Source organism: Cuculus canorus, chromosome Z (genome assembly GCF_017976375.1).
Source record: "Cuculus canorus isolate bCucCan1 chromosome Z, bCucCan1.pri, whole genome shotgun sequence".
Taxonomy (NCBI): domain Eukaryota; kingdom Metazoa; phylum Chordata; class Aves; order Cuculiformes; family Cuculidae; genus Cuculus; species Cuculus canorus.
In genome coordinates, this window is record NC_071441.1 from 12204247 (window position 1) to 12229422 (window position 25176).

The window sequence follows — 25176 nt, forward strand, 5'->3', positions numbered from 1 at the left end:
AAAATTGTGCTTTTGACAGAACTGCTTCACTTGGAAGGAACTGGCCTTTTCCAGACAAGTTCCTGGAATCCAGCCCCCTCAAAGAAATGTTTTGGGTTACCTGGCATGGCAGTGTATTTACATGGTACACGCATAGCTGTAAGAAGTAGAGTCCGATAAAGGCGTGAGGTGAGCGGCTGCAGCTGGCATTGCTGAGGTGCTGCTAGAAGCTAGAAAGCAGAGAGAATAGGCCAGAGAAAGTGCTGTTTGTGGCTCAGCCCTCGAAAAGGAGTAAAATACAGCAGATGTGTCCCCAGTAGCTGCAGCCTTCTGTGGAGTTGTGTCTGTGCAACACAAGGCATGCTGTGACAGGTCTGTTACTGAAATAGCAGAACTGGGGCATTTGTTAGTGTTAAACTGAGCAGTGGCATTTTAGGCATGTTCCCCTGCCAGAGGCATTTTAGTAGGTGTTCAGTAAAATGAGAAACGAAACTGTGCATAGAAGCCCTTGATCAAGTTCTCCAAAGCATATGTGGGAAGGAAATCAGGACTTGACCAAGTACAGAAATGTACTTTTCCCTAGCTTTGTTTAGACCATACAGATAATGGTGACTGGCTTTCCCCGTTAAAGACTAGTTACAGTAGTGTTAAAGGTTCCACTTAGTGGCTTGTCATATTTCTCAGCTACCATACTGGCACTTAGAAACCTTAGTTAGTTTTGACAGTATTCTACTTAAGACTTTCCTGTGTATAAAATCCTTTAAGTATAGAATTCAATTTTAACATTTAGGACCTATTTACTAAGTTGTGGGAATGAGTCCGTATGGGGGAAAAAAAGAAATAAAAAATACATCTCGCACATCTTATAAAATGCAGAGCAACCACCATAAACAGGTATTAAAGAATGCAATTTACTTCTGAGTTTAGATACATCAACAAACTAAAACAGTAAAACCACAACCATCCACACAAAAAATGTAAATAACTTTATTTTTATAATCTGTTTTCAAGTTAAACTGACAGCAGTTGAAAGAGATGTAACCATATGGTAATAAGAGGTAGGAGAGATACAGAAATGGTGGACGAGTTGCATTTTGCCAGTAGGACTTTCTGTAGCCCTGAAACATAATATGAATCCAAAGCTGCAGACTTAGTTCTTTCGCAGTATAGATGAATGATTTTACTTTCTACTTGTTACAAAACCAAAAGTGCAACTAAAACAATTCCTAACCTGAATATTTCCTCAGGTGTTTTTATGGTCAGGCATAGTTAGAAGAATATATTTCCATGCAAGCAGGTTACAGGATTTTACAATTTAAGTGCAAAACATCTTATTCGCCAACAGTTAGCACACTTATATGCTGATGGAACAGTAATGATACAAAACCAATTCTGTGTTAAATGCATATTTGTTCAGTTGAATGGTAACTGTAATTGACCTTAAGTTAAAGCAGCATTTATGAGGACTGTGGTTTACTATTTAAGCTAGCAGGATGAAAAATTTTAGTGCAAAATAAAGTGCAGTTATTACACAGGAAAAGATTCCTTCCTCACCCTGTGATTAAGACATATTGCATGACTCTCTGAAACAATCTATCCTCTTCAAGGCAAAATACATTATAGCATAAATGTGATCCCTCTGTTCCTGGCTTCAATGGAAAAGCATGTATGACGGCTCCTGTTATTGGTTTCACTGTTTTTCCCTTGGGCTATAAAGCCCTTTTTGTTAATACACAAGAAACAAAGAATGTTTACAAGTTAAGTATTGTGCCAGTTGTAGCACATTTCTAAAGGGTTAGATAATGCCATCAAAGATTCAATACTTTGGTTACAGATTATATGTGCTGGAGTAAAAAGCTTAATGTGACAATATTGTGGTACGTGAAATGAAAGTTACTGCTCTATAAAGATCATTTCAAGAGTAATTGTCAGATAACTAACCAATGCTTCATTCCATTTAACCATGAAGATAGTTTTCCTGTAAATCCAGTAAGGACTTGTACTCAATGATAGAACTTTTACAGCCAGTATTAAATACTGTCATATTCTATGACTCTTGAAGAACAAGAGGTTCCTGACGCTAGTCTTTAAGTACAAAGGTAACTGACTCCATAAATATTGCTGTCACAAAGTAAGGATAAATTGAATGTGACTCCTAGTGCAGCACTCTCCAGTCTATTCTGGATTTACTGGTTCCCCTTATCACAGTAAAACTCACCTTGAGCAGAGAATGCCAAGACGAACTATGATGTTTAACAAAAGGTATACTAGAAGCAATGTTTCTCTCCTGACACAACACACTCCTCCAAGCAATGTTTGTACAGCAGTTGTAGCCCTCCTCCAGCCTCTATCTTTCTTGTAAATGATATCCTGTGTTATTAGATGTAACAGAACTGAAGTAGCAGTTTCATTGAATGGATTAGATTCAGGATCTGAATGGAAAATGTATTTAATGTTAAGCCCAAGTATTTCTACAACCTCAGAAAGGCAGCTACAGCTACTTACATAGAGAATTTTAAAAGGTATCTTAATGCTGTGTGTGGGGAAGCTCTATTGAATAAACCGTGGAATGTCTTAAAGTTGTTTAAGTTGCTCTATTAAGCTTTACCTCATTATTCAAAAGATGGTAATATGGATTTCCTACTGTTGTGTTTTCTCCAGTTCTTTGCATTTCTGCTTGGATCCAGCTGCATTTTTCCTCCCTTTTTAGTAGGGGAAGAATCATACAATAGATGCACAAGTAGCATTTGTTAATTAAGTTCATGACTTAGCCCCGAATTTTGCACTTGCTTTTACGTAAAGTGCTCTTTTTTGACTACACAATGAATCGGATACAATATCTGAGATCCAGGACTTCCTGTGTATTTCTCCATTTGGGAGTCTACCCTTATTCCTCCACCTACTTTCTCCGGTCTAACTGGCCAGCAGAGGTCACTTTCTCTTACTTATCAGAGCAGGCTCCTCAAATTGGTTTTGATATACAAAGAGGAAATTGAGTGTTGAGAACCTCCCTGGAGTGAAAACAAGCATTCCTTGTACCAAAGAGATTAACTGAGCAAGAAAAGCCAGGGCAGGAACCAAATTAGAGTATAATACTTTAACTTAGCCATATAAACCATAACTTGAAGTGAGAAATGTGTAATGAAACTTGTTTAAAAAAGAGTTAATTAAGCCAGTAATGTATCACACAAGAACAGAAAGAGAATAATTCTTTCTAAGGCAGTTATTTTTTGATAAATTTTCAGTAGTGGTTATATGTACAATCACAGGATCAGTTTTAGCTTATTACAGTTAAGAATTTTAAGCTTATGTTAAATACTGCATACATATGGAATGTAATACAGTTTGCCATGCCTAGAAAATAGTGCCAGAATGCTGACCTCCAGGGCTACCATTATGATTTGAGGGTGTACATGGCAGTAGAAAAGCCTAAAACTTCTTAATACTCTTTCCTTTCCCAAGCCAAGTTACATTTTGGTTTCTGTGCATTTCTTCTGGTACTCTGTCATATGCAACCATCTCCCTCCCTCCTGCACAACGAAGTGTAAAATTATTTCATGTTACTAATGACAGACCCTCCACAGGCTTAAAGAAACAGACTTTTCAAGCATTAGTTCCAAGTACATGTTATAGTCCGGCACTGACTTAATGCTCATTATAAAAGGGCACATCAAATGGGTCTGTTGTTTCAGTATTTGACAGAGTACTACCATAATGATTTTCACCATAATAATAATAATGTGCCTTTTACACTAGGATTTTACAATTAGGCTGTTAGACAAGATCAGCCCACTACAAAACTCCCCCCACTCAACAGCCCTGGAGATCAATCTAATGCATGTATTGAAAACAACTTTTACTTAGAGATTTTAATAAACCACCTATTTAGTGTATTGATTTTCTGAGGAGTTACTATACATAAACGATATGTTCCAAGTTATGTGCAAAAGATCTGTTTAACAAATTTATTCTTATTTGCAAACACGCACAAAGAATTTTCTGTCTTCTATTCAAGCAGAAGAGTTACAATGGTACTTTTGCTATTAACTATGGTATGCATTTTGGGGTTATATATTATTCGAATTCAAATGCTTCCTTTAAGTCAGGAATGCTCTTCAGTACTGCCACTGAAAGATCTGCTCCGGACATGATTTCTTAGTTGTTCTATGAGCTCTGGATTCTGCTGCTGTATCTGTTGTGCAAACTGCTGCCCCCTGCATTGAACAGTTTTAAGTAAAATGGGTAAGTGCAAAAAACCTGATCAGCAGCATTTTTAAGAACACACAATATCCTAATACAACTGACAGGTCCATTATAGGAAGGTTAAGAGTAAAGATACCTTGATTAAGACGATACAGCATGTTATCTGTAGTTATCTACTAGAGATATCTTGTTTAAAGTCTTTCCAAATGCGATTATCAGATATTCATTTTCATTCTGTAGGACTATTACTTCTACTTGATAACACAGAAGAAAAACTATTACCTTACTTTGTATACTAAAACTAAAATTTAGCAAGAAATCTGCTCTGCTGACTTACACTCTTCATTTTGAGAGGATCCATTCTAGTTGTCTAAGATAACTACTCTTGTAGTTGAAGTGCAACCTTACATTAGTTTTTCCAGAAATACGTGCAGCTACCAACTTGTACTTGCAAAGATGTCATTAGTAGAAGGCAAGTGTACAATTACTGGTTTACATCTTGTATGACTGAAAGATTAACAGATGCATTTCCATAACAGTTATAGCTTAAGAGTTAAATTATGAGGTGAGATAAATTCCATGTAAAAGATAACATTGCTTTACTAAGAAAAGCAAGTACTTCATGAATTAGCCTGTCATGGTTTCTCTTTAACTTCTGCATTTTGCCCAAGTAGCAAATTATCAAGATTCCTTTAAACCACAGTGCAGGTCGAAGAGAAACTACCATTTTCATAGGTCTAGGTGTAGCACTAGGTTTTTGTGAAAACAGCCCTTGATTTCCTGTCTGCAATATGAATTATCAACTACTTGGCCCCAAGGGGGCAAAACTTAAAAAGTTTGAAACAGGCCAGGATGCTGAAATAAAGTAAAATTGTATGTCCTTTACAAGGTCTTGCCATATAAGCAAATCACGTGTTCTTGTGTAGACTCTTCCAGATGGATTATGATTATTACACTATAAAAGACTTGGTTCTGTTTTTTCTAAAAGCTGCTACTCATTATACCAAGTTCCCTGAATCCTTCCTGTTCTAAATGAATGGGTGCCAGAGAAGAACATGTTGCAACCTGTGCTAAGAAAATCTGTAGCTTTTCCAACTCATGTTTGGTATATCAGGTAGTAATTCATCAGCACAATTTGAAAGCACCTGTTGTAGCACTTAAAAGGTTTGAAGCAGCATTATCATCAAGTGACATTTAGAAAGCAAACTGAGAACCAGAAAGTGAAACTGAGCATGTTCAGTCATTCCAACTGATGGAAATGTACCAAGCAAACAAACAAGGTAGTGGAAAATAAGTCTTCAAGTTCTCTCTTTTAATAATAATCAGGCAGACAGTGGGGCCAGGCCATAGTGTGATGCTATTTCCTTTAAATAGATGTTGCACAATGATGCTTCTACAGATATAAGTTATAACTATGCAATTTGTAACACTTACGCATGGATCAGGCTGGACAAATCTGACAGGCCACCAACACCTGCAGCAGGGCCACCAATGGCATTTGACATCATCCCCGACATCCTGCAACAGGTAACACGGTGTTGGCATTGGAGCATGCATGGACCTTTACAGTAAGCAATAAACGATAGATATATTTTGACTTGCTGTGAGGAAATAAGCTGCCAAAACTAAAAAATGTAGCAGTTCTATTGATAGTAAGCAAATATAAAATTACATTTCTAGGAATGCAGCACTTAACCACCTTTTCTCTTATTATTTTAAACTCCTACAGACATTGATTTCAATGGTACTCCATTTTAATACTTACAATTGTTGAACTTGAGGATTCTGCATTAAGCTTGCAGCCTAGAATAGAGAATACATAGCTGAAATTGTAACACATTCATTACTTACGTGTCATCAAGGAAAATGTGTGTGGGGAAATAGAAAAAACAAAAACCCACGTGGTATATTCTGTGTTTTATTACAAAACTGAGCTAAGTTTATGTGCACAGAGATGTACAGTCTCTAACAAAAAGAATCATTACAGTAATATATTTCAAGGATATGAAACTGAGACAATTTGTTACATGTCAGATAAAAAAATAGTGGTTATACATTCAGACATGAAATACACGATAAGAAGACATTAAGAATTGACACCCAGTACCAAAAAAATAGCAAAAAAAAACCTTAAGACTTCCAAGGACAAAGCTTTTCCACTGAGCTTTATGGAGAAACATCTGTATTTTGTTGATTCTCAGCCTGACCAAATCAGTTTTGCAGCTACTGTTCTTACTGGGTATAAACTGTTAAGATTATAGCCACAAAAAATTGCAGAGTAAACCAAAGCATGGACTTATTTTGTACCATGTTTTTGTGGTAAAATATATCTTCTATAGTAACTGCACATCTTCTTACTTTGTAGTAAGCAAATAAGGTTATTTAATTTTCTCATTCATAAGATACTTTAACATACTTGAAAAATTATTTTACCATTGTGGAAGGGTTTATATGGACAAATACTACAGAATAAACCAGGTGGTGTTTTAGAGCTATTACCATAATTCATACAGAAATCAGTGCCTGTATGAATACAAGCCCAATAGGTTTATTCACTGTCTTATTAAAAGTACTACAGAAAACAGATATATACCACATTCATTTTATTGATCTGGTCAATTCTATGGGTAACATACGATCTTCCATCACTAACAAGACTGATCTAGGTTAGGGGCCCAAAATACAGGCTAGAAATAACTTTCTCAAGGTCAGACAGTGAGTCTTTTTTTTCCTTAAAAACACAATGAAAAAACTACAGCACAGGAAATATCATTCATTCATTCTTGGCTAAATGCCCTGTGTTTTATCTACTTGACTAGGCATCTTCTGGAAATGATGCAAAAAACCCTTTCCTCACAGATAGCTCCATATTGAAGAGTATATCTTTGACTCTAAACAGATGCAGACTGTCTCAGTACATCATGTGGCCAGTGAAGTGGTACACAGACTTCCAGTGCTATTTAATCACTAATGTCAATGGAGAACTCATTCACTTATTCCTTGCCTGCAGTCTATTATCTGGACCTTAATATGAGACAAGATGTATTGATCTGTCTTGCATGCAGTTTATTTCCAAGTGGTAGCAAGCACTGTTTGAAATGTCCTGTCCTAATCATAGAATCACTAGGTTGGAAGGGACCCACTGGGTTAGCTGGCCTCCAGTCCAGTGGAACTTCCCCACTGGAAGGGGTTTGGAAAGGACATCCGCCAGCTCCTTCAGTACTCCTGGGTGAATCCCATCTGGCCCCATACACTTGTGGGTGTCTAGCTGGGCAAGCAAGTCTCTAATCACCCCTTCTTGGATCATGGGAGCCTCATTCTGTTCCTCTAACTCCTCACAGACATTCCCCTTCTTTTTGATATCTCTCAAGATCTCCCTGCTCAACCAAGCTGGTTTTTTCCCCCGCTGGCTCCTTTTCCGGAACATGGGGATGGCTTGCTCCTGAGCTGCCAGGATTTCATTTTTGATGAGCACCCAGCCCTCGTGGGCTCCCTTGTCCATAAGCACTGCCTCCCATGGGACTGTGCCAACCAGCCTTCTGAACAGTCCAAAGTCTGCCCTCTGGAAGTTTATTATGACTGTTTTGCTAATCCCCCTCTTCATCTCACCCAGAACTGAAAACCCTATCATCTCATGATTGCTTTGTCCCAGGCGTCCTCCAACCATCACATCCTCCACAAGGCCTCCTCTGTTCACAAACAGGTCCAGGAGGGCACCCTCCCTCATCGGCTCACTCACCAGTTGTGCGAGGAAGTTGTCTTCCACACACTCCAGGAACCTCCTAGACTGCTGCTTTTCTGCTGTGAATTAGCTCTGATAGATAATGAAGCGATCAGAGAGGCAGTAAAGTTTTAACTGAGTTCTCAAAGGAAATAAATATTTTTTGCATTTTTTCTCTGAATTCCATTCTTCAGTCAATTCATACCATTAAGCTAAGAAAGCCATACATGGAAAAAAACCTACTTGAGGGACAAAACCACAATTTGCCATTGTGTTGGAAGTGAAGGAATGCACTGTATGTTATTTATATTCACTGTTTGCACATCTCATGGAGTTCTGCATGCTTAAAGATGTCAGAGATAACTTGAAATAGTAAGAATACTGTAAAGTTTGAAATATACTCACCATACTAATGAAGGCAGGATTGTTTATCAAGCTGGCCATGTCAAAACTCAGTCCAGTTCCAGTCTAAAAACAAATTGCAATTGAAGGTAAGTAAGTTTACCTACCAAAACCCAGTTAAAACTATTGTAAATAAACAGATAACAGCTAACTTACAGGACTGGACATGTCTCTTAGCTTCTGTTCTGCTATTTTCAAATTTGACTTATAAGAGTCATTCTCTGGATCAAGATCCAGTGCTTTTTGGTAACTGGTAACTGCTTCTTCATATTTATTCACTGAAGTCAGAGCCAACCTAATGTGAAATAAAGAAATCCTAGGTAGAATATAAATGACCATCAAAACATAATGATACATTTCCTGTTCTAAGTAAAACAGTATCTCACAACTAATTTATAGCTTGAGCACTAAGTTAAAGCAAATTTTGTAATTGTCATACTACTGCTTAGCGTGAGCTCTTATTTTTGCAGCAGAGAAGATCCCTCAGGAACTCATCTTGCAATGTGTGCACCACATATACACAAGTTTCATTAAAAACTCCTTGGCATCATCAAGTGATTTAGTCTGTATTTGAGAGCACAAGCTGGATCCAGCTTCTGTGACTTTTTGCATAAGCTCAGGAGTTCATCTAAGTGTTTCGTCCTGTCCTTTTGATCTAAGAGATTATTCAGAAAAGTACATGGGTAAGAAGATGGATGATACGGTGAATTCTGCAGCTTCCAGAAACCAAATACTAGAACCACAAGTTCCATCATGATAGAATTTTGTCTTGGGATCAGTGAAAGGTTGTCCTTTTAGATCTTCAACAGCTTAACAAATAGGTTATACAGGATAGTACTAACATCTTTAAGTAACATGCTTTTAAGAAACCTTGCATCAGGTAAGCCTGCTTAACGTTTTGACAAAGATTCTTCTTTAGCAGGTCACAAGAGCACAGGACAGACCTACTACTTTTTAAACTGTTTTCAAATCCGATTAGCTACTACATTTAAAATATGATCTTTCTTTGAGCTATTCTAGAAGTCCATCTGTTTGCAGCTTCAATTCTATCTTTTACTGTATTTTCAATTTACACTGAATACAAAATTAAACTGATCTTCTCCACATTTTGTGAAAGATCTGCATAACCCACTTCAGCTACTTACTATGCCGGTCCCCCTTTGGTGTGCTACACAGACTGTAAGCTATGATAAGCCTATGCTAACGTCCATGAACAGACCTTAACCTATCTCAGCAAGGGAGCCCAATGTGTTAGACATTATCAGTCACAGTCATCACTCTCAGTAATTATAAACTCAATAAGAGCAGGAAACTCCAGGAGTTTCCAGTAATGATCCTGGAGGAACCCACACAATATTAATGTTTTCTCTCTTATCACAGCTACTACCATAAAAAACATTCTCTCTTGGCCCATTAACTTGCAAAAATAGTTTCTGACCAGACAAGATATGCAATCCAGTGTCCCTGTGATGCAATTATGTTTTTCTTACAGAGAAAATATGTACAATTCTGCTTTTTGGAACACAGTATGAGAAGGAACAGTAACCAACAGTTTCCTTGCTCACAATTCCTATCCAGACAACTGCTCTTTCAGGGTCATGAACTGTCTACGTGGCTCCCATCTCTGCATATTCCTGTGGCACTTCTGCATCTTTCTGGGACATATAAAGAGTTTCTGTCAAATCCTAAGAAAAACTGATATGCCTGCCTAATGCAGTTAGCAAACACAGCTTTCTCATACGGATTTTTTTGTTGAGAAGGTGGTTTCCGCACTTGTTTTTTTCAGTTATTAGTAAACAAGCACTGTTTCTTCATCCAGCCTAGGCCAAAAGTATTATTATACCCATCTGCTCAGTTAAGCAATGGCTTGTAGCTCAAAATAGATCCTCTATCAAAATAACCAGGCAATCAAAAAATGGGCAGCTTGATTGCCTGAGAATGTATCACCAGGCACACTGGTCTTACACCCAAAACTCTAAAATAACATCTCATTCCCAGTTAAATCAGCCTTGTAGCTTCCCTCCATCTCACTGAAATCAGGGGATCTTGGATGTGCTATATGAAGAAACTATTTAAAGAGAGTTAAATAGGACAAAACCAATTAAACAGTCCCTAAAATTTCAAAATGTATTAATTATCTCAAAAGCTAGTTATGTTACATTTGTATTAGTAAAATAAATGGCATTGGGGAAAGTTTTCAAGTGACAGAATCCAACTTTAAATAAATGCTGGCTGGTATGGTTTTGTCCCAGGTCAGCAATCATTATCTTAGACAATTTTGGAACACAGTTCAGCATTCAACACAGGTCAACACAACTTAGCAGAAGATAGTATGGATGTGGCCACTCCATACTGCAAACTAGATTTTAATAGTATGGACACGGGCCATGTTGTGCTAGCTGACCCAATGAACAATCCCAAGCACTTTTTAATTTACTAGTATAGATATAAGCTGAAAAAGCCTATGCAGCCTTCAACCCCCCCCCCCCCCCAGTACATTCAATTACTGAAAATGCAAAGCTATTCCTCTTGGAAGAACGGCCCTTCATTCAAGTAGATAACCCATTCAGAACATTCGTGACTTTTTTTTCAAATAATACTTAATCAGACCCACTACCTAAGGAGGTTATACTGTTAATTTCTCAGACATGACTGAGAAAAACTACCAACGGAACACAGCTTGGTCTTGCTAAAATGTGCTTCCACAGAGCTATTCAACAGAAAAATTAAGCCTCTACTCCTGCTACTGTAAAGCCCCAATACTTTTAGGATTCTCTTCTCTAACAGCATCATTAACAGATTCACTGTTCCAACTGCGGAATTTTGATTATTCATTAGGTAGGTAGGAGGTAGAAACACATCATGACTTTCTAAAACTTTCTAAACTTGATATACAAAGTTGATAAACTGAAAGAAGAACATTGAAAATTCAATATAAAAATGCTGAGATCAACCACATGCATAAAAGCTGACAGCCTGATAGAGACAGCTTCAGAAAATTGCCACACTTTCAGGACAAGAATGTCAGCTAAGTAAAACAACCTAGCTCCACTTATTTCAGATGCTATGGTGATTTACACTTGGGTATTCAGTGTTTACTCAGGTTTGTATTAGCTTACCCCATTCTTCCATATGCTTTGCTGTACTTTGGATCTATTGCTATGGCTCTCTCACAGTCCTTTATTGCTTCACTGTAGTTGTTGAGCTTACTTTGAGCAGCAGCTCTAAAAGGAAGACATCAGGGAAGGGAAAGAGCTTTGTCAAAAAAATAACCTTAGATGCTCACGTGTCCATGACTAATTTTAAGACTAGTTTAATCTTACTGACTTTTCATTCACTATTCAGGCAATGCCTCAATCTTCCTCAATTTCATAGATGAGTAAATGTTCTGAAGTATGTGCTGAAGTGCAATGCTAGACTAGAGCCTTGGAGAAGATGCACTCACCTTTGAGGACACAAAGCATAAATAACTCTAAGGAACCATTTTAGATCCAGCATATATTTATACACAAAATACGTAATAAAACCTATTAGAAGAAATGAAACTCTCAAGTAGCAGTTTACATAGAATCATTAAGCAGAAGTATTTAATACAACTGGCATTTTACAGCAAGAAGCAGTTTTATTGCCATTCAAAGGAATGCTGTGATTTTTTAACAGGAAATTCATGCTTGCAGGTAAATCAGGACATTTCTCAATAGTGTCTCAATTACTAAATTACAATTGCATCTCTATACAAGAGAAATACTGAATGCTGAGGAAACTTATACGATAGGACTGAAGACTAGCCCAAATTAAAAAGGGCATTGGAACAGACTAATAATCAAAACTTCCCCACTTTGAAAGGTCTCAAAACATTCTAATTTTTTCATCCTTGATTAAAAAACTATAGTAGAAATGACAGTATCTCTATTGCATAAAGCATTCTTTTTTATAGGAATGCTAGACACTACAATCATCACTCTTTTCAACCCTTTCTCCTGTGATAACTTTCAAATTGCATGTTTTTTTCTGACTTTGATGAAAATCTCTTCTGAATGGGACTACTTATGTATTGTAAATATTTAGGCTGCTTAACAGTTGTCCAACTCCACAGATGCCAGCGATGTATGGATAAAAGCTGGGGACAATGCTTAGTCTCTCATGTTTGAACAGGAAATTTTTTTTTCCTGTTTAAAAAAAATTATATGGCCAGTTAAAACTTTGAGGGCATCTAATCCCTCTCTTTTTCTCATTGCTGTGAGTAAAATGCAATATTGTTGAAGGCAGTATGTCTCCATTTCTCCCAAACTAGCTTAAGAAAGATAAGAATAAGGTTTATATTTATTCAGATACCGCATCAGTCACAAAACTCCAAGCAACCGCTTGTCTTCATTTAAATAACTTCAAACAACACTGTGCTTATTGATATAAAGATTAATTTTGGTCCTTACAAATCTGATATGTAATGATGTATAGTGTGACATATTTCTGCTCTTGCCAATTACAGTTTGGTGCCTAAGCCCATTCAATTCAGGAAATTTTCAGTGATTTTGGAAGGTTTCTGTATCTGGTCTTACATTTACATTTTATACCCAAAATCACTTATGTGATCAGTTTTCTCAAGGAAAATGAATGATTTTTGTATTTAAACTGTCTAATCTTAAAGATGTAAAATATTAGTAAACTGTGCATTTCCTCTGTCTTTATGCTTGCCACAAAACACTGAATCTTTCACTTGTATTTATCACAAACTAAACTCTGGACTAATAGAAGCACAGTTCCAAAACCAGAAAAATCCACTGGGTACAGTGCCACAAGGCCTGATTGACAGCACTTAAGTTAATATATCCTTCTAGTAACAGAGGCACTGAAGAGTGCCTCTGAGTAAAGCAGGGTGGCTCTAGAGGCACGCTAGTTCCAGTAAAATTCATAGACTACACTGCCTTTGCTATTACGCTGGTCTTCAGGGCAGTACACTAAAAGAGCATAGGTCTGATGCTGGATTAACATGGTCTTCTGGACTTAATCTGCTCCCATGTCACTGTCTTCACTACGGTGAATAGGTTATGCAATGAAACTACAGCAACAGCCTTGTAATTTCTCAGCAGGTGATGCATAAAAACGTTGAGCATTTATACAATGCTTGAAATCTCCAAAATGGTATTCCTACATTGGTGATATTTTTTCCCAGGGGAAGTAAATACTAGGGGAGATGGTGATGGCAGCTTAATCACTAGAATACCAAAAAAAAAAAAAGCCTCTTGCTACTCTCAACAGACTGGGAATCACAGCCCACATTATGATTTAATACAGACATCATCCCTCACAAAAACCTGATCTCAAGTGTAACAAATAATTTTGAAGCCCATATTACACATTTAACTGATAGATCAGATATGCTGACTGAGCTCACTTTTGCTTTAGACTTTTACACATTTAACATGTTAAATTTGTGAATAGTGGAGTTCTCTGGCCTCGTGTTGTTTTGATCTACCTCACAGTTTATCTTCAATGTTGATGAAGTTCAGGAATGAAAAGTGTGTATCATTTCCTTTTTACCTGTTGCAGAAATAGACTGCGTTGTTTGGATCCAGTTTTATAGCCCTAGTATAGCAATCCACTGCAGCACCATAGTTTTCTTCTTTCATATGATTATTACCTGAAATAAATTTAAAAAAGATTTTAAGTAGTTAAAAGATACAGTGCTATGTTTGATAGAAATAGAGAAGCCACATTATAACATCTATCTAAGGTAGTTACAACTGCACATTTTTGAGATACAATATTTTAAATGGAATTAGCATGGAATAATGCAAATAAAAGTATCTGCTATGGCTGTACAATTTATTCTGTACATTGTAGTCCATTATATACACTTTCCCCACCTCAACGTGCTATTTCACACTTTTCAACTAGTTTCCACTGTTAAGCAAACATCACTTTGTTGAGAAGTATAACTGTAATTGCAGTTCCACTCTAAAATATACATTCATCAGTCTTAACTATCTTTGCAAGCTTCATAATCCAACGGGCTATATGTTAATTCCTTTTTGGTCTGATTTTCTCACATGTCCCGACAACTTGGTTGTAACTATTCATATAACATGAAAAATCAAAAAAGCAAAACTAAGCACATAATCCCCATTTTTGTGATGTCACATAATTCATTCATTAAGATAATGAAGAGCATGTACAGTTCTAAAATGATTCAGAGGTAAAATTTCTCACCGACAAAGCTCAGAAGCTTCTCTATAATGAAATTTCATATTTCATATTTTGAACATCATTGAAAAATATAATTTCTCTATAGAAAGAAAATTCTGAGTGAGGTCTTTCAAAACAGAAGATCTTACACATCCTTTCCTCCCCACAGGGCAGTTCTGGCAGTTTCTTCCTTTCCTCATGGCATAGCGGAGAAAAGTCCTAGTTCAGAGTGCCCAAGCTTAAGATTGTCCCTTGGTCTGTGACTACAGATCTTCACCCTGCTAGATCCTACAGAAAACTTCGTTTCCTGTCAAGAAATTTTCAGGAATAGACTTCCACTGCATTCCTTGTACTTTGGCAAAATATTTCTACCCTCTCCCAAAATGAGTAAGGGAACAGATAGGTCAACAGGTTACTACAGATGTAGATAACTGCATAAGCAAAGGCTGGAGAAGTTCAGTCAGTGCAACATTTTGTCTCTGACAGAAACCAAAAGACTGTGGAGCAATCAGTCCTAGATACCTGTACTAAGAACAATTATACTTTCATTTATTTGTGAATGTGGAGAGTTTAATAAACAGATATAAGTAACCAAGTATCATCACATAATACAAAATCACTTCTTCTCAATAACAATATACCAGACTATAGCTATAGTTAGCAATGCCTGTCAGTGAGAAGACAAACGGAAACCATATTTGCATGTATACCTTCAAAATATCTGTAGAATGTAACCTTATCTGTTTCATTTCTACAGGCCCGCCATCTACACATCTCCCTCGACCTGCTAGCCACGCTTCTTTTGATGCAGCCCAGGTCACAGTTGGTCTTCTGGGCTGCGAGCACACATTGCCAGCTCATGTCAAGCTTCTCATTGACCAGCACCCCCAAGTCCCTCTCTGCAGGGCTGCTCTCAATCACGTCATCCTCCATCATGTACTGAAAACGGGATTGCCCCGACCCAGGTGTAGGACCTTGCACTTGGCCTTGGTGAACCTCAGGAAGCTCTCACAGGGCTACTTCTCCAGTCTGTCCAGGTCCCTCTGGATGACATCCTGTCCTTCCAGTGTGGCAACTACATCACTCAGCTTGGTGTCAATCTGCAAACTTGCTCAGGGTGCACTCGATCTTGCTGTCAGTATCATTAATAAAGATATTAAACAGCACAGACCCCTTAGGGACACCACTTGTCACAGATCTCCATCTAGACTTTGAGCCATTGACCACTTCCCTCTGAATATAGCTATCCAGCCAGTTTCTTATCCACCATACCGTCCACTCATCAAATCCATCTCTCTCCAATTTAGAGAGAAGGTTGTTGTGGGGAACTGTGTCAAAGGCTTTACAGAAGTCTAGACAGATCACATACGTTGGTTTACCCATGCCCACGGCTGCGGTTACCTGACCATAGAAAGCCACCAAGTTGGTCAGACAGGATTTGCCCTTGATGAAGCCATGCTGGCTCCCATTAATCACCTCCCTGTCCTCCATGTGCTTTAGCATAGCTTCTAGGAGGATCTGTTCCATGATCTTCCCAGGCACAGAGGGGAGGCTGACAGGTTGGTAGTTCTCAGGTTGTCTTTTCAACCCTTTTTAAAAATGGACACAATGTTACCCTTCTTCCATTCACCAGGCACTTCTCCTGACTGCCATGACTTATATCATGGAGAGTGGCTTAGCCACCACACCAGCCAATTATCTCAGGACTCTGGGATGCACCTCATCGGGTCCCGTAGACTTATATATATTCAGGTTCCTCAGGTGGTCACGATCCTCCTCTACTGTGGGAAGGGGTTTACCCCCTTGGTCACCATCTTGCTGTCCCATAGAATCATAGAATCACTAGGTTGGAAAGGACCCACTGGATCATCGAGTCCAACCATTCCTAACAGTCCCTAAACCATGCCCCTCATCACCTCATCCACATGCCCCTTAAACACCTCCAGGGAAGGTGACTCAACCACCTCCCTGGGCAGCCTATTCCAGTGCCCAATGACCCTTTCTGTGAAAAATTTTTTCCTGATGCCAAGCCTGAACCTCCCTTAGCAGAGCTTGAGGCCATTCCCCCTTGTCCTGTCCCCTGTCACGTGGGAGAATAAAGGCCAGCTCCGTCCTCTCCACAACCTCCTTTCAGGTAGCTGTAAAGAGAAATAAGGTCTCCCCTCAGCCTCCTCCTCTCCAGGCTAAACAACCCCAGCTCTCCCAGCCCCTCCTCGTAAGACTTGTTCTACAATCCCCCCACCAGCTTCGTTGCTCTTCTCTGGACACACTCCAGAGCCTCAACATTCTTCTTGTGGTGAGGGGCCCAGAACTGAACACTGTACTCAAGGTGTGGTCTCACCAGTGCCGAGTACAGAGGGAGAATAACCTTCCTGGACCTGCTGGTCACGCTGCTTCTGATACAAGCCAAGATGCCATTGGCCTTCTTGGCCACCTGGGCACACTGCTGGCTCATGTTCACCCCCAGGTCCTTCTCCTCCAGGCAGCTTTCTAGCCAGATTTCTCCTAGTCTGTAGCACTGCACAGGGTTGTTGTGCCCCAAGTGCAGGACCTGGCATTTGGCCTTGTTAAACCTCATGCCATTGGCCTCAGCCCAGCGGTCCAGCCTGTTAAGATCCCTTTGCAGAGCCTCCCCACCCTCCAGCAGATCCACGCCTCCACCTAGCTTAGTGTCATCCGGAAAATTGCTAAGGGTACACTCAATGCCTTCATCCAGGTCACTGATAGACACTGAACAGAGCTGGACCTAGTACTGAGCCCTGAGGAACCCTTCATGTAATTGTCCTCCAGCTGGAGTTAACTCCATTTACCACCACACTCTGGGCCTGGCCATCCAACCAGTTTTCAACCCCGGAGAGTGTGTGCCTGTCCAGTCCAGAGGCTGACAGTTTCTGAAGCAGAATGCTGTGAGAAACTGTGTCAAAGGCTTTACTGAAGTCCAAGAAGACTACATCTACAGCCTTTCCCTCATCCAGTAGTTGAGTCACTTTGTCATAGAAGGCGGTCAGGTTAGTTTGGTGAGACCTGCCTTTCATGAACCCATGTTGATTGGGCCTGATCACCCAGTTCTCTTGCATGTGCTTCATCATAGCACTCAAGATCACCTGTTCCATGACTTTCCCTGGCACTGAGGTCAGACTGACAGGCCTGTAGTTCCCTGAATCCTCCCTGCAACCCTTCTTGTAGATGGGCACAACATCAGTCAACCTCCAGTCCAGTGGAACTTCCCCAGTCAGCCAGGACCGCTGGAAGATGATAGAAAGGGGTTTAGAAAGGACATCCGCCAGCTCCTTCAATACTCTTGGGTGAATCCCATCTGGCCCCATACACTTGTGGGTGTCTAGCTGGGCAAGCAATCTCTTACCGCCTCCTCTTGGATCATGGGAGCTCATTCTGCTTCTCTAACTCCTGGGTTTGTACACAGGGGGAACAACTTCCCTTACTATTAAAGACTAAGGCAATGAAGGCAGTAAGTACCTCAGCCTTGTCCTCATCCCCTGTCACTGTTGTTCCTTCTGCATCCAGTAGGGACTGAATATTCTCCCTAGCCCTCCTCTTATCGTTAATGTATATGTAGAATGATTTTTTATTACCTTTCACAGACTTAACCAATTTGATTTCTAGTTGGGCCTTAGCTCTCCTGACTTTTTCCCTGCACGATCTCACTTCCTCCCTGTAGTCCACCCAAGATGCCTGTCCCTTCTTCCAAAGCTCACAGACATTCCTCTTCTTTTTGATGCCTCTCAAGATCTCCCTACTCAACCAAGCTGGTTTTTTTCCCCGCTGGCTCCTTTTCCAGAACATGGGGATGGCTTGCTCCTGAGCTGCCAGGATTTCATTTTTGAAGAGCACCCAGCCCTCGTGGGCTCCCTTGTCCTTAAGCACTGTCTCCCATGGGACTTTGCCAACCAGCCTTCTGAACAGTCCAAAGTCTGCCCTCTGGAAGTTTAATATGACTGTTTTGCTAATCCCCCTCTTCATCTCACCCAGAACTGAAAACCCTATCATCTCATGATCGCTTTGTCCCAGGCGTCCTCCAACCATCACATCCCCCACGAGGCCTTCTCTGTTCACAAACAGCCAGGATTTGTTCACCAATGACCCAGGAGACGTGAGGAGAGTGGTTATCGGTGATGAGGCAAAAATTTGTTAAGTACCTCAGCCTTCTCTTCATCTGTTGATACGAGATCACCATTTCCAACCATCAGTGGGGGTACGTTCTCTCTGACCTTCCTCTTTTGATTGATGTACCTGTAGAAGTCCTTCTTTTTAGTCTTTACTTCCCTTGTCAAGTTCAGCACCAGCTGCACCTTGGCCTTCCTCACCTCATCCCTACACAACCGGGCAGGTTCCCTGTCCCTGCTTGCACTGACTGTGTAGTTCCCTCTTCTTCTTTAGTTTAATCAGCAGGTCTCGACTCAGCCACATCAATCTCTTCCCTTCCCTGTCTGATGCTCTGGACTAAACACGATCTAGGGTACAGGGCTAAGTCAGAGTTAGTATCAGTGGGTACTTTCCTTGTGCTCTCTCTCTTCCCAAGTCAAAATTGGCTAAAAGAGAAAAGAAAAACAGCTAGACATACTATTTCTGCTGAGATTAAGCAATTCAGGACAAAAGGAAAAGCAACTGCAATATTTTATTTTAATGCCAGACAAAAATTCTTAACACAAAACTCCACAGCAGTGGTTATACTTTTGAATGTGTGTCCTGTAATGAAAACACAGGAACAGAGATAATGAAAATACTACCCCTTGTTATAATTTACGCTGTGGTAATACCCAGATCTTTTTAGGATCAAGCCACTGTTACACTATACAAACCTGTACATAACCCATCTTCATATACAGCTTACAATAAACCAAAGTCTCAAGTCATATACAAGGGTAGGCAAATAAATTCAAGCATTTACTAGTCTGGAGAGTATGTTACTTTCTGGTTTTATAACAACTAAGAAGGACAACTCAACTATCCAATTTTGTTTTGCCATTCATTAGCCGATTTGTACAGGTACTAGGGCTGGTTTGAGAGCAGAGAATGTGCAGAAGGGCGAGGGAATTTATTCAGTTGGTAAGAACATACATATAGAAAGAAGGAAATTAAAGAACTACAGTATTGTAGAAGATGTGGGTCAAATGGACTTCCCTACGTTATCTAACATACCTCCCTAACTCAAGACAGAAAAACATTCATAACTGAAAAGCACGATAGTTGGTGCTAGATAATGCTTGTTTGACAACAAGTAGGATTAATATGACAGAGCAGCATTAAAAGACAGAACAGGAAGTCTTAATTTTATTATGGGAAATTAACCACAGGCATTTCAAGCAGTTGAAAACTGCTTACTAAGCCCCTGATAGCTGACACATTAAATGGCTTTTTGTCAAACTTTAGGCCCTTTTCATTTTCCAGTGGAGACATGGAATTGCTTTAGTAACACCACACAATGACTAATACAAAGCACACATTAATTTCATTTCCTCAGCCTATTTCGCAAACCTCTGTGGGCTGACAGATAGCAAGACAGAATTCAGAGATTTAAAACATACACTGCTATAACATCCACACCTGGAAAGTGCTGAGTATCCCCACAGTCCAACAAACATGTGGAAAGCTACAGTTATTCTTCACTTCCCATGAGCTGTCAGTAACAGACAGCAAACTGAAAAGCCAGCACAACAGCAGGTATATTGCAACTTAAAAAGCAACTTTAACTTGTGACCTAACCTTGTTTGAGCTCTCATCCTCAGAATTAGAAGAGTTAATGAGCAACTTCAATAATCAAGAAAACTTATTTCAGAGACACTAATGGACTGCATTCATAACTACAGATGACCATTTTTAAGACAGGACAGACATGGAACTCATCCTCAAAACCAGCAGAACTTCTTTCATATCATTATCTTGAAATTTCTGAAAGGATTACATCTGCCATGCAATTATAAATTTGCTTATTTTTTCTATAAAATTCAAATATCTGAAAATCCAACAGGTCATGAAAAATGTGATTTATACAGCATCAATCCACCTCATAAGAATTTTTATCAGTCATTAGTGCTACATGTCTTCACTCTCCTTTCTCTTCGGGGGAAATGAAACAGATTCCTTCTTGGGCAGCATTAGTGAAGAATTCTATGGTACAGATGCTTTTCCTCACATAACAGCAATACCATCTATCAAACAGTAAATAAATAACTGGCTCTTTACAATTTTTATAGAGAACACAAATTATTTCACACATGTGAAATACTAACTCTAGTAAGTTCAGAAGATTTTTTTCCCTTTGCTTCAGCTGAGTCAGCCTTTTATCAATGTTTTAATATTCAGCTAACACATAATACTTGATATCACACATAATACTTGATATCACACTATTGTGTGTGATAATCAAGTATTATCACACATAATACTTGATATCACAATATCAACATGTTGATATTGTGATATCAATACTTGATATCACACAATTCCAAAACAGAGTACAGCAATTCTGTAGACAAACAGAAATCTATAATAACCAAGTAATAACTGTTCATTGCTTAAAGCTTCTGCTATTCAGGAATGCTACCCAGTACTTCACATATTATCCTTAGTTTTTAAGCAACCTCCTGAGCAAGGGAGAAAATAGCCTATATTTTCTTAAACCCCAGATGGAGGAAATCACTCAGCCCTCATACAACATAACAATCATCAGAGAATATAAGCTTAAGGTTTTGTGTGGGGCGTGTGTTGCCCGTCTGCTATAGTATCACTATTCATAACTTAAAAAGTTTAATAAAAGCATAAGATGTTTATTCCTGTATTTATTACAAACCTTCATCCTTCAGTTGGTCAGCCTTTTCAACATCCTCTGGCAAGGAATCCGTGAGAGGCAGCATGTCATTCTGTATGTAAACAAGATTTTTTTCATTAAAATACAAGCTCCGATTTTATTAAAAACTTCTTGCATCCTGGGCAGCATCGTATCAACAAGCAACCAGACTTTCTGTAGTGCACAGGAAGTATGCAAGAACTAAACACTACTAAAACAGCCCTAGAAGAGACATACAGCTTACTTCCTACTACTAAAAAAACCTTATGGTTCACCACACATTTTAAGGATGACAAAGGGAAAAGAACCGATTTGTCTCTACACTTTTGGTTTTCTTACTCCTGACTCTTCCATTTCCCTTCCTGGTGATGCTTGTGCTGCCTGCAATTGGGATCTCAGGTAACATGTATTATTAGCACACATTTTTGAAGTTCCCATTTTAAGGTTAGCGTTCACAGAGGTGTTTTTAAAACTAAATAAATACATTATTTTCAGAACAGAGTCGGAAGCATCAGCAAAGTACGAATGACCTCAAGCACTTTGCAGACATCTATCTCTGGGAATTGCAAAATGCTTAACTGAAGGACAAAGTCCTTCAAGTGAGAATGCAACATCCACTGTTTAGTAATTTTCTATATGGAATTTTCCTTGTCTAGCTGAAATTAATTCCTCCCACTGCCCCAAAAGAATCTCATTCTGCTAGTTAAATTATGGAAATTTAACTTTTTTTGTATTTTCCGTAAGTTTCCACATCATTTTGACGTATACAGCACTTTAAGGTTTTGTAAAAAATATGATATCTTAGCACATCTTGGCAAAGTAACTCTAGAATCTAAATTAAATTCTTACCTTGTGAAAAGAATCTGTGAACATTTCTATTAAATGCTGCGGAGGTGCAAGATGAGTATCTTCCAAGTTAATCTTAAACACAGTCTCCAGACACTGAATTGCAACTTACAAGAAAAAAAGAAATAAATATATAAAGTTACCTGTTTCTCAATAAAACTGTAACTTCACTAACCTATTTATAAAGTTGTGATTCACTTCCTTATTCAGCTAGTAAAAGCGGCTCTTTAGAACATATCATAAGATAAAGAGGCAACCCCATCACTACAGAACTGACTTGCTGAAGAATAGTATAAACTACACAGAATCCATACACAGTTTGGCCATTTTTCATATACAAATTTAAAACTTTCATTTCAATCCTGTCAATTATTTAATGTCTTTAAAAAAAGAACACCCAAAACCATAAGAACATGAGGATTTAAAAAAAGCACCACAATTCATAATACAACTACGCGTGTCACGCATCCCACTTCAAAACACCACAGCTGCTGTACATTTGTGTGGCATAACAGCTGGAAGAAAATGGCTCATCTTTACTGTGAAGAATAAATGAAAGATACTCATCACTCTTATATTTTTTGAACAACATATATTCATTTGAAGACTATTTATTAATAAAATGTTTTATTAATCACAAGCTTTTATCCTATAAAAATATGTAACTGCAGTATCCTTTCACATGTTGTGTTCTGTAAGGATTAAATGGCCCTCCTAAACCCACAATAATGAAAATACATTCAAAATAAGCAGTTCTAAAAATAAAGTAGAGCTAAATACCTAGATGAAGTTTTGAAAATGCTTACATTCTAGGCAAAAGATCACATTAGGCAACAGATCAATGGCAGTGATTATATACAATTCTGTATGTATATACATATATGTATTCTGTTAATTATAATATCTCAAACTATAACATTTTCCCTGTCATCTTGAGGATCTTAATAGAATGGTTTTATTAAGGTATCTAATCTAAGTGTTTTAGACTGAAAACCAGGGAGGAACAAAGAAGAGAGTTCATGAAGTCAAGTTTTGACAGAAAAATGACACTTTAAACTTGAACCATAGAGTATCTACTACCAGGAACAGCTCAATTCAAATTAAGTATCAGTAAAAACTGAATCTTAGAATTTAAATTGAATTTCAGTCCAATGTTAATATAATAAATATAATTTGAATTCTTATTTGCATTATAGAACACTTACTCAGAATCAGAGAAGTAAAATCACTGAGAGTTAACTACAGTAAGGCCAGTTAGGGAAGATTTTTTCAAAACAATCTGGTAACGTACAATAGAAATTATTCAGAAAAAGTCAAGTGTGATACAAAATCAATGTTGGTAACATATAACAACTGAAGACATTGCTAAACATGCATACAACTTGCTCCTATAACCTATAAATGTTAAAAATCCATCAATCTGCCAGGTTCTGAATTACTCAGTAAAAGTGCTGAAGGATTTGGGTTAAATTCCTTTGATCCCCGCTATGCAGGAAAACTTAATTCTTGTAAAGTAACCACTGACTATGCTGAATTCTGAATGATATACTGATACTATTCATACTTTATATATGCCTTATTACCAGGTGTATCATAAAATTGGTGGAATTATATCTGTTATTTTTCCTTATATGACTTAATAGGAAGCCTCTTGCCGTAGCATACTTAGCAATTTTCCCCTCAAATTTATTTTCACCTAAAGGCATTCACTTTCCCGAATTACTCTTCTGAATTCAATTTACACAAAATAACTCATCTGTAATTTTGTATAAATTTAAAAAACAACCCCATCCCTTACCTTTTTTAAGGCATTAAGTTTGTGACACCAACTCTCTATCACACATGAAGATTTTGCAAAGTGCAGCAGTGCAAACTATGCTTAAACAAAATAACCCTGAGAAGAGTATCATTGCTAGTAAGCATTTCCATTAAATAGTCAGTTGCTAAAGCAAATTTCCACATCTCTCCTTTACCTCAGAAAATGGAATTTATCATCTTTCTAATCTATCTGTCACAGGTATAACAAAATTAGGAACTCTTATGGGATGAATCCATAGGTTAACCACTGGTTAACATGCAAATCAACAACAGAAACCTCTGTAAAACTAAACAGAGCCAAAGCAGAAACTTTTCAAAAAAAAACCTGACCTCAGTAAAGTCAAAGGAGTGAAAATATCGTTATGTCTGAAAAGCATCTCAAGAGACTGGACTGCCAGCATCTCACTATCCCATTATTAAAGCGAGGCACTGTCAATTGCCACAAGCTCTAAGACTTTCCCCATATCTAATTTCAAAAGCAAAAGTGAACTGTTCTCCCTATTATCTCCCTCATCACATACACTTTCAGAGGCCTAGGCAGTTGCCGAAACTTGCACTGACCACCTTGCAAACCAATACAGAGATCTACTTCCCTGCTGAATAGCTGAGGCTCACACAAACACCTTCTACTTGGCAACAGGAGCACTTGGGCTATGCTGGAGTCCAGCTCAGTGTCCCCAGTACGACACAGCTCCAGGATTTTTTGCTGTCCAAGCACAAGCTGCAAACAATATACAGGTATCACCACAGACATGCAGGCTATCAATCACTAAATAACGATTATTAACTGGCCAGCCTCGGCCCTTTTAGTAGTCTGTGTCATCTTGTTTCATCTTACACATGACCTTTCCTATCTCAAGCATTACATGCATCCCTCGCCTTAAGAGGTGCACTCCACTGTTTTGGAAACACTGCCTTAGAGAAATTCATTGCCATACATTGGTCTTAGATGTACATAAAAAATAATCACAGCTGTATGCACATTGCAGAGTTTCTGCTGAAATCCCACAGAAATAGGAGCCACAGTCTACCTTCCCACTACTCCACTTTCTCAAATTAAGGCATTTTTATTCATCATGCAAATATAAAAAATGGCCAGAGGAAATTTCTAATGACACTGAGATTGCTACATAATACAAACATGCAGAATGTAAGTTATCAATATAAATGGAATTTGAATATATGCTAGGCTTCTGTTTTGATAAAGTTACTA

At 38.5% G+C, this 25176-nt stretch overlaps 1 protein-coding gene across 3 annotated transcripts in view; it reads right to left on the bottom strand.

Annotated features, from left to right (window-relative positions):
• Nucleotides 1-25176, bottom strand: part of SGTB (small glutamine rich tetratricopeptide repeat co-chaperone beta) — a 49546-nt gene that overhangs the window by 21423 nt on the left and 2947 nt on the right. For 2 of the 3 annotated variants that reach the window (XM_054054051.1, XM_054054052.1), the window contains exons 3-11: nucleotides 22149-22252; nucleotides 21303-21372; nucleotides 13847-13946; nucleotides 11425-11529; nucleotides 8462-8600; nucleotides 8309-8371; nucleotides 5948-5985; nucleotides 5617-5700; nucleotides 28-4193 (exon numbers count right to left, since the gene is read on the bottom strand). In XM_054054051.1, the coding sequence (XP_053910026.1) occupies nucleotides 4082-4193; nucleotides 5617-5700; nucleotides 5948-5985; nucleotides 8309-8371; nucleotides 8462-8600; nucleotides 11425-11529; nucleotides 13847-13946; nucleotides 21303-21372; nucleotides 22149-22252 (815 nt within the window). In that variant the 3' untranslated portion in view covers nucleotides 28-4081. Of the gene's footprint in view, nucleotides 1-27; nucleotides 4194-5616; nucleotides 5701-5947; nucleotides 5986-8308; nucleotides 8372-8461; nucleotides 8601-11424; nucleotides 11530-13846; nucleotides 13947-21302; nucleotides 21373-22148; nucleotides 22253-25176 lie in introns of those variants that run through there. The other variant, XM_054054053.1, reaches the window with a different exon arrangement.